Genomic DNA, 15,978 nt, shown 5'->3' on the forward strand with positions numbered 1-15,978 from the left:
TATAATGGACTCACCTATCAGGTTGCGAATGATGTTGTCTCTCTGTGTAATGCTTCTGATTTGTCCTTTTAAAATGGCTTCTTGCTCGCTGGTCAGAGGAGTGAACCCCTGTTCAGGAAGTGCTCTGTTGGCCTCTTTGTATATCTGGTCGCTGACTGCAACTAGAGCTTCTTCTAACCTGAATACCATGGAGATTAACAGGAGCAGTAAAACAGGAACCTTTTAACATTGTGTTTTCTGATGGGGAAGAATCCCTTTGGTTAGATCACCAAACATCTGGTTGTCTTATGAGGAAATGTTGGACAGGTTAGGTTTGTATCTGCTGGAGAGTAGATAGAAACCTTCAAAATCCTGAGGGGTATTGACAGGGTGGATGTGGAGAAGATGTTTCCTCTTGTAGGAAAATCTAGAACTGGGGGGTCACAGTTTATAACGGTTGAGGACTCTGGGTCTGTACTCGTTGCAGTTTTCAAGGATGAGGGGGAATCTTATTGAAACTTACAGGATACTGGGAGGCCTGGATAGAGTGGACGTGGAAAGGATGTTTCCACTAGTAGGAAAACCTAGAACCAGAGGGCACAACCTCAGGCTGAAGGGACGATCCTTTAAAACAGAGATGAGGAGGAATTTCTTCAGCCAGAGAGTGGTGGATCTGTGGAACTCTTTGCTGTGGAGGCCAGGTCATTGAGTGTGTTTAAGACAGAGGTAGATAGGTTCTTGATTAATAAGGGGATCAGGGGTTATGAGGAAAAGGCAGGAGAATGGGGATGAGAAAAAAATCAGCCATGATTGAATGGCGGAGCAGACTCGATGGGCCGAGTGGCCTAATTCTGCTCCTATGTTTTATGGTCTTTATAATTAAGGGGTCGCCCATTTAGAACGGAGATGAGGAGAATTTGTTTCACTAAAAGGGTTGTGAGTCTTTAGAACACTCTTCCTGATAAGGCAGTGGAAGCAGAGTCTTTGAATAGTTTTGAGGCAGAAGTGGATAGATGCTTGTTAAGCAAAAGGGTGACTGGTTATTGAGGGTAGGCGGGATGCAGCCATGATCTAATTAAATGGCAGCACAGGCTCAAGGGGCTGAATGGCCTACACCTGTTCCTTGTTCGTATGTTCATACCCCTTCAGGATTCAAAATCAAAGCTGTCTGAGATACTAAAGATCAAAGCTTCAACTGGGCTTGTGATATAGAGAAAAGAAAATGGCCTCCAATTGGCCATCCAAAAAGGTGGGAAAGACAAGAGTCCAAATGCTTCCCTGTACGGAACTAAACGGGAATCATGGTAATAGGCTAGGGAGGAGGGATATTAAAATCGGGATGGGGGTAAAACAAAGTAAAAAAAATCAGGCTTAAATGAACAGTTTGCAAACTGATATGTGTGGGAATACTCTCAACACAATTTGCCAAGAATCTCAGACTGCCAGTCGCTTTTTCCTCATGTTTGTAGAAAGATTCTCGGAAAGAGTAGAAATGTGGTGAGAAATCCAAGCTGTTGACTTGAGGGACACCGCAGAGATTTGGCAACATGGTTTAAGTAGTGGTGAGATGTGAAAGATTCTGGGAGAAATAAAAAATTACCTCCTAACGATTCATATTTTGAAACTATTGTGCACAAAACAGAAGAGAAATTCATTTATATCGAAATGTGAAACAGGGTTTCTATCCAGGTAACCATTTTCCCAGAAGTGGCCATTTTGGTTTCCTGGGTTATCAACATGGCCTACTCTGATGAAAGGTCACTGAGCTAACCCTTTAGGCTGGATTTTATCATCCCCATATCAATGAGCAGGGAGGCAGGAGGACAGACTCACACCTTCCCTCCTGCAGCAGGAGCCTCAGAGGCCCCGGGTCTCTCCAGCACTCAATTCAGGCAATTAAGAGCCAAGTGAGGGACATCTCCGGCTCCCACTGGCATTCTATGGTCATCGGAAGGGAGTGTTGCCATGTGGAGAGACTGCCAGATAGACCCTGGCAGCTTCCCGGCCAGTTCTCTGGTGTCCTTCTTTATGGTTGTTCCATGGACCACGGAGGCCCCATCCCCGGCCCTGCCCCTCAAAGGCAGTGGCTGACGCTGTGGCTATGGCTCCACCACTTGACGGTGCCTCCAAAATCACCCCCACCACCAGGGCCTACCTCCCCCAGGCTCCCTGAAAAAAACAACTTCATCTGTCCTTCACCTTGCTGTGGCAGTGCTGAGGCTGTTGGCTCTCTGATTGGGCAGACAGCTCTGGAAGGGAGCCGCCATCCCTCATTGCAAGGCAGCCCCTGCGGAAGGCAGCTGCCATCAGTAGAATTCCTCCCTTGGCTCTCACATCCTGCCGGGTGGTACTTCCCCCTGCTCCAGAACGTCAGTCCATTAACTCTATTCCCCTCTCCACTGTCGCCTGAGCTGCTGAGCGCTGCCAGTATTTTACACTCCAAACACTGTCCACTTCTTTCACGATGTGGAAATGCTTTCACACTCAGCTGGATGATTGGTTCGAACTGAATTGAGATGTGGGACCAACTCCCTGGCAATTCCGAAAAAGAGAATGATAACTAATTAACTGCTGTAGACACTGCCACTTAATAGCTGATCACAGGAATGCACCAAGGGAGTGGGATGTGCCACATAAGTTGTCAGTGATCAAACACTGATGAGGTTCAGTCCTGTAATGTTTAATTTATATGAGGCTTTGAATTCTGTCCTTCTGACATAGATTATAGAAACATAGAAACATAGAAAACTACAGCACAAAACAGGCCCTTCAGCCCCACAAGTTGTGCCGAACATATCCCTACCTTTTAGGCCTACCTATAATCCTCCATCCTATTAAGTCCCATGTACTCATCCAGGAGTCTCTTAAAAGACCCTATTGAGTTTGCCTCCACCACCACTGACAGCAGCCGATTCCACTCGCCCACCACCCTCTGTGTGAAAAACTTCCCCCAAACACTTCCCCTGTACCTACCCCCCAGCACCCTAAACCTGTGTCCTCTCGTAGCAGCCATTTCCACCCTGGGAAAAAGCCTCAGAGTTCACCCGATCTATGCCTCTCAACATCTTTCATACCTCTATTAGGTCTCCTCTCATCAAACGTCTCTCCAAGGAGAAAAGACCGAGCTCCCTCAGCCTATCCTCATAAGGCATGCCACTCAATCCAGGCAACATCCTTGTAAATCTCCTCTGCACCCTTTCAATCTTTTCCACATCCTTCCTGTAATGAGGCAACCAGAACTGAGCACAGTACTCCAAGTGGGGTCTGACGAGGGTCTTATATAGCTGCATCATTATCCCTGGACTCCTAAACTCAATCCCTCGATTGATAAAGGCCAGCACACCATATGCCTTCTTAACCACCTCCTCCACCTGCGGGGCCGATTTTAGAGTCCTATGGACCCGGACCCCAAGGTCCTTCTGATCCTCCACAGTACTAAGAGTCTTTCCCTTTATATTGTACTCCTTCATCCCATTTGACCTGCCAAAATGGACCACTATGCATTTATCTGGGTTGAAGTCCATCTGCCACTTCTCCGCCCAGTCTTGCATTCTATCTATGTCCCTCTGTAACTTCTGACATCCCTCCAGACTATCCACAACCCCACCAATCTTTGTGTCGTCGGCAAACTTACCAACCCATCCCTCCACTTCCTCATCCAGGTCATTTATGAAAATGACAAACAGCAAGGGTCCCAGAACAGATCCCTGGGGCACACCACTGGTGACCGACCTCCAATTAGAAAAAGACCCATCTATACACACTCTCTGCCTCCTTTGGGCAAGCTAGTTCTGGATCCACAGGGCAGCAGCCGCTTGGATCCCATGCCCTCTCACTTTTTCGAGAAGCCTCACATGGGGAACCTTTTCGAGCGCCTTGCTAAAATCCATATAAACCACATCTACCGCTTTCCCTTCGTCAATGTGTTTAGTCACATTTTCGAAGAACTCCACCAGACTCGTAAGGCACGATCTGCCTTTGACAAAGCCATGCTGAGTATTCTTGAGCATACTAAACCTCTCCAAATGCTCATAAATCTTGTCCCTCAGGATCTTCTCCATCAACTTACCAACCACTGAGGTTAGACTCACCGGTCGGTAATTTCCTGGGCTATCCCTATTCCCCTTCTTGAAAATAGGAACCACATCCGCAATCCTCCAATCCTTCGGCACCTTTCCCGTCTCCATCGACGACGCAAAGATCATCACCAGAGGCTCTGCAATCTCTTCCCTCGTCTCCCACAGTAACCTGGGGTACATCCCATCCGGACCCGGTGACTTATCTATCTTGATGCCATTCAAAGATTCCAGCACAACCTCTTTGTTAAAGTCCACATACTCAATCTTTTCAGTCCACCGCAAGCCCACAGATTGTGACAGGTTTAGATAAGATAGACAAAACAAAGCTGTTTCCATTCACCAACAGTACAAGAACTAGCAGACACAGGTTTTGGGCTGGAGGTGTTGGGGTAGATGTTTCTTTACACAGTGAGTACTAATGATCTGAAACTCACCGCTTACTGGCATGAACAAAGAACAAGCAAATTACAGCACAGGAACAGGCCCTTTCGGCCCTCCAAGTCTGCACCGACCATGCTACCGACTGAACTAGAACCCCCTACCCTTCCGGGGACCACATCCCTCTATTCCCATCCTATTCATGTATTTGTCAAGATGCCCCTTAAAACTCACTATCGTTTCTAAAGATATCTTGGAAGCAGAGATAATGACTAATTTCAAAAGGAAATTTGTACATGCACTTGAGGGGAAAAACAGGGCCCCCAAGGAACTACAGCAGAGGAATGGGGACGATTGGGTTACTCTATGGGAGCCAGCATGCCTTAATGACTCGATGGCTGGAATTTTCCAACTGTTTCCCATCCCGCTGCAGTGAACGGAGGTTTGGCTTTTGCCAAATTCTTGGTCTTTGTTACAGCGGGAGCATGGCGTGAACAGGCAGCAAGTTGTGCCCTCTATCTCCTCAAGTCTGTCAAAGACTTTGACCAATATTTCAGCCTTTTGACCACCTGCTTTACTTGTTATACGTGAAATACACCAGTATTCCTGAACAATCATGTACCCTATATTTATTATATATACTGTGTACAGTTCTGGTCACCCTATTATAGAAAGGATGTTATTAAACTGGAAAGAGTGCAGAAAAGATTTACTAGGATGCTACTGGGACTTGATGGTTTCAGTTATAAGTAGAGGCTGGATAGACTGGGACTTTTTTCTCTGGAGCGTAGAAGGCTGAGGGGTGACCTTATAGAGGTCTTTAAAATAATGAGGGGCACAGATCAGCTAGATAGTCAATATCTTTTCCCAAAGGTAGGGGAGTCTAAAACTAGAGGGCATAGGTTTAAGGTGAGAGGGGAGAGATATCAAAGGGTGCAGAGGGGCAAGTTTTTCACACAGAGGGTGGTGAGTGTCTGGAACAAGCTGCCAGAGGTAGTAGTAGAGGTGGGTACAAACTTGTCTTTTAGAAAGCATTTAAACAATTACATGGATATGATGGGTATAGAGGGATATGGGCCAAATGCGGGCAATTAGGATTAGTTTAGGGGTTTAAAAAGAAAAAGGGTGGCATGGACAAGTTGGGCCGATGGGCCTGTTTCCATGCTGTAAACCTCTATGACTCTATATGTTGGGCAAACAATTGTAAGACTAGGGATATTTCAAAAGTTCAATAAAATGACTGATTCTCAGCCTGTAACAGCCAACATTCAGTCACAGTTTTTAGCTTTACCCTCTAAAACGCCTCTGGTAGCTCTGAAAGCGAATGAAGCTGGGAAGACTTTCTTGGTTTAAAAGCTTAAAACGAGGCCTTTCCCATGATTAACCATCTGCATTTGGTCAACAAAAGTAGGGCCATCGTGATCAGCAGGGGAGGTACAGTGGGGTCATTAATATACAAAATATTAATACACATATATATAAAACTTTAACAGAGGAGGCGAGCCAGGATATGGAGGCCCATTGCTGAAGAAAGTCAGAGAAAACATGACTCTGTGGCTGGGGAAGGCAAGACTAAACAGTCCAAGATCAGAAAGATTTTCTGCACATGGTGGCACAGTGGTTAGCACTGCTGCCTCACAGCATCAGGGACCCAGGTTCAATTCCCAGCTTGGGTCACTGTGTGGAGTTTGTACATTCTCCCCGTGTCTGCGTGGGTTTCCTCTGGGTGCTCCGGTTTCCTCCCACAGTCTGAAAGATGTGCCGGTTAGGGTGCATTGATCCAAACAGGTGCCGGAGTGTGGCGACTAGGGGAATTTCACAGTAAACTTCATTGCAGTGTTGGTGTAAGCTTTGCTTGTGACTAATAAATAAACTTTAACTTTCAGATGTCTTTAGATTGAGGATGATTGAAAGGTGGAATCTGTCGTGTGATGGTGTTGGAGGCCAGGACTGGACAGTTAAAAGACGGTTCAATGCTGGACGGGGTAGGCTGTAGAGTTAGTGTTCAGGAATGATGGAATCAAACAGGGTGAAAGGGCTTCCTATTCCCAAACCTACCGGTTGATCAGAACACAAGAGGGCAAGAGTAAAACTGGAGGTGCTGTTCATTAGGTCATCGGCCTTCCACAGTTACTGGGAAATAGCGAACCACGCAGATGTCTGTCTATACTCTCGCAGCTGAGAGTTGTTTTGCAATCTGCAACATTTTCACCTGCATACACTGCAGGAACAGAGTTGTAATTATAGCAAGTGCTGAATATACTCTGCTATCGCCTCCTGGAGACGCAGCTGGTCAGATTAACTTACTTGTCATTCAGCCCATTCACCAGGGCACCAGTGACCTGCTTTACTTTATCTACAAACCCAGGCAAACCACCAATAGCTGCTCCTGCAGTATTACTGGTTACCAATAGGATGGAGGCCACCAGAGTCAGCTGGTCAACTCTCTGCTGCAGCTCCTGTAGACGCGATCTGTCCATCAGCACAGTCTGCATGGGGAGGAACAGAAATGTGTAGGTTTGTGTTGTTAGTAAACAGGAAGAGTATGGCATCCAGTAAATCACTGCTAAACACTGGGACTGAGGGATAGGCGGAGTGTCAGCTCCTTTAAACTCGGTTAAGACTGCTTTGACTTTTTTTGTCTGTGGTGACTAATTAGAAGTAGCCAGCACCGTATTGTGTGCGTTAGAATAGGCCCAGGCAGACTTTGGACTATAGGGACATTGGTCAAAAATGAAGCCAGCCCAGGTCCCAATACCCGATTGTCGTTGAGTGCTGGACAACATGCAGGGTGCACATTGGGACTGGAGTTTACTGTGGGAGGTGAATAGCTCACAAACACCCACAGCACAGAATCACACAGCAAGGGCCACTTGGTCACCAGACTGGGAGGTCTGCCAACACCCAGGAACGGTGTCCCTGCACCTTCAGGAAAAGAAGAGTGATAAGAACAAACAAAACAAAAACCCTGACCTGGGGGAACCTGGTAAAAGTGTTCATCCCTCCGAAAGTAATCTTGGTGAGAATTGGAGGCTTCTGCTCCTTTGGGGATGACACAGTCTGGCTTCCCCACAGCTCATTGTGCTGAGTTTTATTTGCAGAACAATTTTTCATTCAGAGACAGCGATGACGTTCTCCAGTTGTGAGTGGACTTCAGTTATATCCTGGAGGCTGCACGTTTTCCTTTCTCCATTTTGATTGTTTTCTTCCCATCTCAGTGCTTTGCCCCTCCCCCATTAGGATCCATAAAGAATTTCATTTTGCCATCTCTGTTCGTTTGGAAGGGAACACGATCTGACAAAAGCAGTGAGGTGGCGGGGGTGTGGGTGGGCGAGGAACGAACAATATTAATCGTCCTCTCTGGGTGCAGACAAATGTGAAATTGGCTCCAGGAATGGTCGACAGTTTCAGGTGCAGACAATGCCATTCATTTACTCTTAATAAATAACTTGAAGCAAGCCTATCATCAAGATAAACCTGAACTTTGATGACTATTTTGAATTTAAATTGTTGCAGGAATGATCTGTTGAGTTTAGATTGTTGCACGAGATGGACTACTTCCCAGCTTCTTAACAAGAGACCAGGAAACCCATTCGCAGCTGTTGTTCTTGCAGTGAGTCTTGCCTTCAGTGCTGCCAACTGCAAAAATCAATTGCTAAATAGATTCTATTTTATTTCTTTCCAATTTGTTTGTTTTTCTGACGTCGGATTGCCTTTTGGGGTTAATTGCGCAGAAGGTATGATGGAACATTAGCGTGTATTGTCTCCAGAAATGGTCCTGAACTTTCCAAAACCCTATGGGGCAAAAGGTCATGGGGCCCATCTCTTGACCAATAAATATGGCCCTTATCTGCAATTGCCAAGGCTTGTTCAATTTTGTTCAGGGCACTAGGCTGAGTTTGACCCTAGGCCTTGTGTCTCATCCTGAAACCACACAAAACACTCCCACCTATCAATAGGAATTGTGTACAGGACCACTCCAGAACAATGGCAGTGAGTGACTGAGTAGAGGAAGGTGGGACGCGAAGAGGACACAGCTCCATCACTATCATGACAATCTAGCTCCACACATGTATACCAATTAGCCTGAGACCACCGAATGACGGCAGTGCATGTCCCTGCCTTTCTCATTACACACCTTCTTTCCATGTTGTTGCACTGCTGAAGTCAACACTTGTGTTCACACAATAAAGCGGCATTGTTAGGTCATTCAGCTGTGTGTGGCCGGGATCAAAGAGTGAGAGACTGGAGAAGGTCTGTGCAGGTGTGACTGCGGAGCAGAGTGTAGACAGCAGAACCAACCACCACAAGAATGAGGCTGTAAGCTAGTGGGAAGCTCAGGCTTTAATTTAAAATAACACAATAACACGATGTCTATTAATATCAATTCAGTCCCACCTATGCACTGTATGAATCAATATCCTCTGTTAATTAGAAGTTGTAGGACTAATCTCATTGATTCTGGCACACTTGTTGCATTTTGAATGGGGAAATGGAATGGTGGTGCCTAAGTCCATGAAGGCCCTTATTTGTCATGTCAGTTTGAGATTGCTTGTCTTTATTGGGAGTACTTGCCCCCTTGCAGTACGCAGCAGGCTATCTGCAGACCCCAGCGTGGCAACAACAGTAAGTGCTGAGCACAGCACTCCTTAACATGTTCAAATAGGCACTCTCCACTCACTGATGACTTGGTGCTTACCTCTGGATAAGCGTCAGTGTCCTTGTCCCATCTCAGCAAGTTCATAAAGCCTTGGTTCAGCACCACTGTGGGGCTCACCACCGCTGGTCCGTTGCCACGAGATGGTAAGACTAAACTGGCAGTTTCTTCAGTTGCTGCCTTCAGCCACGCGGTCGTGTGCTCCAAAGCATCTGAGAAATGGGAGAAGGATAAAGGTAACAACGGCATGATAGGAAACTACTCCTTCACTGGCTCAGCCTTCATCCACCCACCAGCCAAATAAAACCCATAAGGTCCTCGGTTTGATTCCTGACCGGTGGAAAAAAAAGAGACCTACAAACAATTTTGGATCTTGGCTTGTGAAAGATATATAACGTGAAGTGTTGGTCAGGATACAGTTTCCTCTTTTAGGTGGTGCGTGGGAGTTGGTGAAATTGAACTGAGGATCTGAATTTGCAAACTGGTTTTAGTCCAGGGATCAAGAACAATACAAGCCCATAGGAATCGCATGTTAAGGCCCAGTTTACAATGTGAAGCCTCACGCGCGCAAAATATTGACTACTGCTTCCCTACTGCCTCTAGTCTGAGCGGCATGGACAGAATGGAGAGTCAGATGCTCTTTCCTAGGGTAGAAGAGTCAAGTACTAGGGGACATAGGTTTAAGGTGCGTGGGGAAAAGTTTAGAGGAGATGTGCGAGGCAATTTTTTTTTTTACAGAGAGAATGGTGAATGTCTGGAACGCGCTGCCCGAGGAGGTGGTGGGAACAGGTACAATAGCGGCATTTAAGGGGCAACTGGACAAATACATTCATAGGATGGGAAGGGAAGGATACGGACTCCGTAAATGCATACGGTTTTAGCTTAGGAAGGCATCATGATCGGTGCAGGCTTGGAGGGCCGAAGGGCCTACACTGTTCTTTGTTCTTAGTCAGATTTATTTTAGTCTGTAAGGTTGTTCATGGAATCTTGGCCGATTTTAAAGCTATATTTTCTCAGTCTCTTCCTAAATGTACACAAAATAATTATATTTAACACTCCTTTGAAGGAGGGCGGAATCACTGTGACTACAATATATGCAGCAACATTGCAACTGCATTCAGAATTAAGACAGTAACTCAGTGAGCAAAGCAATTCTTTCCCCACCCTCCACCCCATCAGCTCCATATTCTCCCCTCTCTTTGAGCTCACAACTCTTTCTTCCCAGTTCTCAGGCAATTCTTTGCATTAACTCTCTTTAATTCCTGCAGCTTATCTTCTCAGTGGCTCAGTGCCAGAACAGGCCAAGGCAATGACCCTTACACTGAAACTCTGGACTGGAAATGTTAGCTGTGTTTCTCTCTCTGCAGATGCTGCCAGACTTGCTGAGTCTATCCAGCATTTTCTGCTTTTATTTCAGATTTCCAGCATCCACAGTATTTTTGCTTACTGGGCTGTTTGTTGAGGAACTCCTGGAACTTGCTGCGTTCATACTGGATGGACTCTTGTTGTAGATGAGGCTTCAAGGCCTTCATGGTAAAGTTTGCCATGTCGATCTTCATCAGGTCAAGCACACGGAAGATCTCCCTAAGAGATGGTAAAGTCAGAGCGATTAGAGATTTCATTCTTCTCTTGGCGATATGTTTCACTCGGATATGCCGAGTCTGCATCTGAGTGGGGTGGGGGGGGGGACAATGAGATTTATTTATTTATAAAATTTATTTATTAGTGTCACAAGTCGGCTTACATTAACACTGCAATGAAGTTACTGTGAAAATCCCCTAGTCGCCACACTCCAGCGCTTGTTCGGTTACACTGAGGGAGAATTTAGCACGGCCAATGCACCCCTAACCAACACATCTTTCAGACGGTGGGAGGTTCTGACCTAATCAATGAGTTTTGATAGTTTACAGTGCCGGGTTCAATTGTCGGTTTGGGTCACTGTCGGCATGTTCTCTCCATGTCTGCGTGGGTTTTCTCTGGGTGCTCCGGTTTCCTCCCACAGTCCGAAAGACATGCTGGTTATGGTGCATTGACCGTGCTAAATTCTCCCTCAGTAACTTCACTGCAGTGTTAATGTAAGCTTACTTGTGACACTAATAAATAAAAATAACAATGCAAAGTGAAGTGTGATAGTCCCATTGGTGGCTTGGATGACTTTATAAAGTAGATGGGCATATATGGTGAATGAATAATCATCGGATCCAGAAGGGCAGATCCAGAAGGGCGGCATGGTGGCACAGTGGTTGGCACTGCTGTCTCACAGTGCCAGAGACTCGGGTTCAATTCTGGCCTCGAGTCACTGTCTGTGTGGAGTCTGCACATTCTCCCCGTGTCTGCGTGGGTTTCCCTCCGGGTGCTCCGGTTTCCTCCCACAGTCCAAAGTGCGGGTTAGTTTGATTGGCCATGCTAAATTGACCCGAGTGTCAGGGGGATTAGCAGGGTAAATATGTGGGGTTACGGGGATAGAGTCAGGGTGGGATTGTGGTCGGTGCAGACTCGATGGGCCCCTGATGTGTAGGAAACTTCTAGAAAACCGGTTAAACATTTATGGAGATATAAACAAAATCAAGCATAGATTTGCAAAGGGATATCACACCCAACTTTAGTATAAAGATCTGGAACAAGAAGGTTCACGTGGAATTGAGTACAGTACGGTCCACAATGATTAAGAGGACACGTAACCCAGACCTGGGGGTCAGTCTAATGTTGGCAGAGCTGTGTGTAGAAGCAAGCATGGAGACCTTTACTGTATCTATGTATGCAGTTTCTAGTAGTTAATAAATACTTCCTGTTGAACTATCTAAGACTATGAAAACCTTATTAAAAGCAACACCTTACAACATGACTAACGTAGCAGCATTAAAGGTGAAGATGTGAGCTCAGTCGACACATTGGCTGTAGATGGCTTTACTATGTTTTTTGCAAGAGTATTGTTTGAGCTGACTCAGAATCATCGAATCCTACAGTGCAGGAGGCCATTCGGCCCATCGAGTATTTATTTACCCTACTAACCACCTGACACTCGGGTCAATTTAGCATGGCCAATCAACCTAACCCGCACATCTTTGGACTGTGGGTGAAACCGGAGCACCTGGAAGAAACCCACGCAGACACGGGGAGAACGCGCAAACTCCGCACAGACTGTGACCCGAGCCGGGAATCGAACCCACTGGCGCTGTGAGGCAGCAGTGCTAACCACTGTGCCACTATGCCAACCCATGACTCTCCTAGACCACAACAACAACTTGCATTTATATAACACCATGAATGTAGTAAAGCATCCCAGAGCACTTCATGGGCGGCACGGTGACACAGCGGTTAGCAGTGCTGCTTCACAGCGCCAGGGACCCGGGTTCGATTCCCAACTTGGGTCACTGTCTGTGTGGAGTCTGCACGTTCTCCCCGTGGATTTCCTCTGGGTGCTCTGGTTTCCTCTCAGTCTGAAAGACGTGCTGGTTAGGTGCATTAACCAAATAGGCGCTGGACTGTGGCGACTAGGGGAATTTCACAGTAACTTCATTGCAGTGTTAATGTAAGCCTTACTTGTGACTAATAAATAAAATCTTCACAGGAATGTTAACAAACAAAAGCTGACCCTGGGTCACATGAGATATCGGGACAGAGTCAAGGAGGTACACTCTGAGGAGAGTCTTTGAGGAGGCGGAGAGGAATGAAAGTCATAAGAAGAATATTTAGAGTTTACAATGTCACCCCCTCACACATCCTCGCCCCACCAAACATACCTGAAGAGTGATACAGTCTCCGTGAGGCCCTTCAGCTTCTTAATCTCTGCGTCCCTGACTGGCGCACACAGAGTTGCCATCATGCCTATGATGAAGCCAGCCAGTCGCTGGATATCCAGTGCATTGTGTTCAGCTTGCTGTTCAATCAACTCCATGTCCAGCACTTCACCAATCTGAGCCCGTAAACGGGTGTGACCAGGAAGCAGGAGAGACAACAGTGACTAAAGAGAAGAAAAAAAATTAATCTCAGTTGTTTGGATTTCATCTCAGTTTGGATTTAATCTCAGTTGTTTGGATTTAATCTCAGTTGTTTGGATTTAATCTCAGTTTGTTTGGGTTTAATCTCAGTTGTTTGGATTTAATCTCAGTTTGTTTGGGTTTGATCTCAGTTGATTGGATTTAATCTCTGTTGTTTGGATTTAATCTCTGTTGTTTGGATTTAATCTCTGTTGTTTGGATTTAATCTCTGTTGTTTGGATTTAATCTCTGTTATTTGGATTTAATCTCAGTTGTTTGGGTTTAATATCAGTTGTTTGGATTTAATCTCAGTTGTTTGGATATAATTTGGATATAATCCGCTCTGTGTTCCTGCTCTTTAAACTGTCGCCGCTCTGTGTTCCTGCTCTTTAAACTGTCGCCGCTCTGTGTTCCTGCTTTTTAAACTGTCGCCGCTCTGTGTTCCTGATTTTTAAACTGTCGCCGCTCTGTGTTCCTGCTTTTTAAACTGTCACCGCTCTGTGTTCCTGCTTTTTAAACTTCTTTCCCGGTGCACTCGGAGGAAGGGGAAAAGGGTTCAGTGTTCCATTGGAGCAATTCTTTTTCTTTGTAGCAGTAAGTTATATGGAGGGGATGGAAGTGAAGGCAGTGCAATGTTCCTCCTGCAGAATGTTTGAGGTGAGGGACACCGTCAGTGTCCCTGCTGATTACACCTGTGGGAGGTGCACCCATCTGCAGCTCCTCCAAGACCGCGTTAGGGAGCTGGAGCTGGAGGTGGATGAGCTTAGGGTCATCAGGGAGGCAGAGAGGGCCATAGACACAAGCTTCAGGGATATAGTTGCTCCAGGGAATGAAAATAGATGGGTGACAGTGAGAGGGGCTGGGAGGAAGCAGTCGGAGCGGGGATCCCCTGTGGTCGTTACCCTTAGCAACAAGTATTCCACTTTGGATACAGGTGAGGGGGGCGACCTACCAGTGGTGAGCCGCAGTGACCAGATCGCCAGCGCTGAGTCCGTCCCTGTGGCTCAGAAGGGAAAGGGGGAGAGTGGTAGAGCTATAGTTATTGGGGACTCGTTTGTTAGCGGGATAGATAGGAGGTTCTGTGGCAACAAGAGAGACTCACGGATGGTATGTTGCCTCCCGGATGCCAGGGTCTGTGACATCTCCGACCGTGTCTTCAGGATTCTAAAGGGGGAGGGGGAACAGTCACAAGTCGTGGTGCACGTCGACACCAAAGACAGAGGTAAGAGAGGGGACGGGGATTTAAAACAGGAATTCAGGGAGCTTGGGTGGAAGCTGAGAGCCAGGACAAAACAGGTTGTCATCTCTGGTATGTTGCCGGTGCCACGGGATAGCGAGTTGAGGAACAGGGAGAGAGTGCAGTTAAACACATGGATGCAGGGATGGTGTAGGAGGGAGGGTTTCAGCTATGTGGATAATTGGAACACTTTCTGGGGAAGGTGGGACCTGTACCAACAGGACGGGGTGCACCTGAACCAGAGGGGCACCAATATCCTGGGAGGGAAATTTGCTACAGCTCTTCGGGGGGGTTTAAACTAATTTGTCAGGGGGATGGGAAAAGGAGTTGTAGTCCGGAGGTCAGTGAGTGTAGTGAGGTACTGGGAAGGGTATCATGGTCAAAGGTGGGTACCAGCAGACAAGAAGGTGGGTTGAAGTGTGTCTACTTCAATGCAAGGAGCATCCGAAATAAGGTAGGTGAACTTGGGGCGTGGATTGGTACTTGGGACTACGATATTGTGGCCATTACGGAGACATGGGTAGAACAAGGACAGGAATGGTTGTTGGAAGTTCCGGGGTATAGATGTTTCAGTAAGTGTAGGGTAGCTGGTAAAAGAGGTGGTGGAGTGGCACTGTTAATCAAGGAGAGTGTAACGGCTGCAGAAAGGCATTTCAAAGGGGATCTGCCTACAGAGGTAATATGGGCTGAGGTTAGGAATAGGAAAGGAGCGGTCACGTTGTTAGGAGTTTACTATAGGCCCCCAAATAGTAATAGAGATGTGGAGCAAGAAATTGCTAAGCAGATTATGGATATGTGTGGGGGTCACAGGGTAGTTGGCATGGGGGACTTTAACTTTCCAAATATTGATTGGAGCCTTTATAGGTCGAATAGTTCGGATGGGGCAGTTTTTGTGCAGTGTGTGCAGGAGGGTTTCCTGACACAATATGTGGATAAGCCGACAAGAGGTGGGGCCACATTGGATTTGGTAATGGGAAATGAACCGGGCCAAGTGTTGGATTTGGTTGTGGGAGAGCACTTTGGAGATAGTGACCACAATTCGGTGTCTTTTGTTATTGGAATGGAGAGGGAGAGGGCCATACGGCAGGGCAAGGTTTACAATTGGGGGAGAGGTAATTATGATGCAATCAGGCAGGAATTAGGAAGCATGGGATGGGAACAAAAATTGTCAGGGAAAGGCACTAATGAAAAGTGGAACTTTTTCAAGGAACAAATACTGCGTGACCTTGATAGGTATGTCCCTGCCAGGCAGAGAGGAAATGGCCGAGTGAGGGAACCATGGTTCACAAAAGAGGTGGAATGTCTTGTCAAGAGGAAGAAGGAAGCATATGTAAGGTTGCGAAAACAAGGTTCAGTTGGCTCGATGGAGGGTTACAAGTTAGCAAGAAATGAGCTGAAAAAGGGGCTTAGGAGAGCTAGGAGGGGGCATGAGAAGTCCTTGGCGGGTCGGATCAAGGAAAACCCCAAGGCTTTTTACTCTTATGTGAGGAATAAAAGAATGACCAGGGTGAGGTTAGGGCCGGTCAAGGACGGCAGTGGGAATTTGTGCATGGAGTCAGGAGAGATAGGCGAGGTGATGAATGAATACTTTTCTTCGGTGTTCACCAAGGAGAGGGGCCATGTTTTTGAGGAAGAGAGGGTGTCACAGGCTGATAGGCTGGAGGAAGT

General features: G+C 46.6%; 1 protein-coding gene across 2 annotated transcripts in view; it reads right to left on the reverse strand.

Moving 5' to 3' along the window:
* Window positions 1–15,978, reverse strand: part of LOC144479297 (T-complex protein 11-like protein 1) — a 59,991-nt gene that overhangs the window by 14,179 nt on the left and 29,834 nt on the right. For both annotated transcript variants that reach the window (XM_078197977.1, XM_078197979.1), the window contains 5 exons: window positions 12,837–13,057; window positions 10,541–10,677; window positions 9,136–9,305; window positions 6,744–6,925; window positions 15–178 (listed from right to left, as the gene is read on the reverse strand). In XM_078197977.1, coding sequence (XP_078054103.1) covers window positions 15–178; window positions 6,744–6,925; window positions 9,136–9,305; window positions 10,541–10,677; window positions 12,837–13,057 — 874 coding nt within the window. The remainder of the gene's footprint in view (window positions 1–14; window positions 179–6,743; window positions 6,926–9,135; window positions 9,306–10,540; window positions 10,678–12,836; window positions 13,058–15,978) is intronic.

The sequence above is a fragment of the Mustelus asterias genome, chromosome 25 (assembly GCF_964213995.1).
Source record: "Mustelus asterias chromosome 25, sMusAst1.hap1.1, whole genome shotgun sequence".
Lineage (NCBI taxonomy): Eukaryota > Metazoa > Chordata > Chondrichthyes > Carcharhiniformes > Triakidae > Mustelus > Mustelus asterias.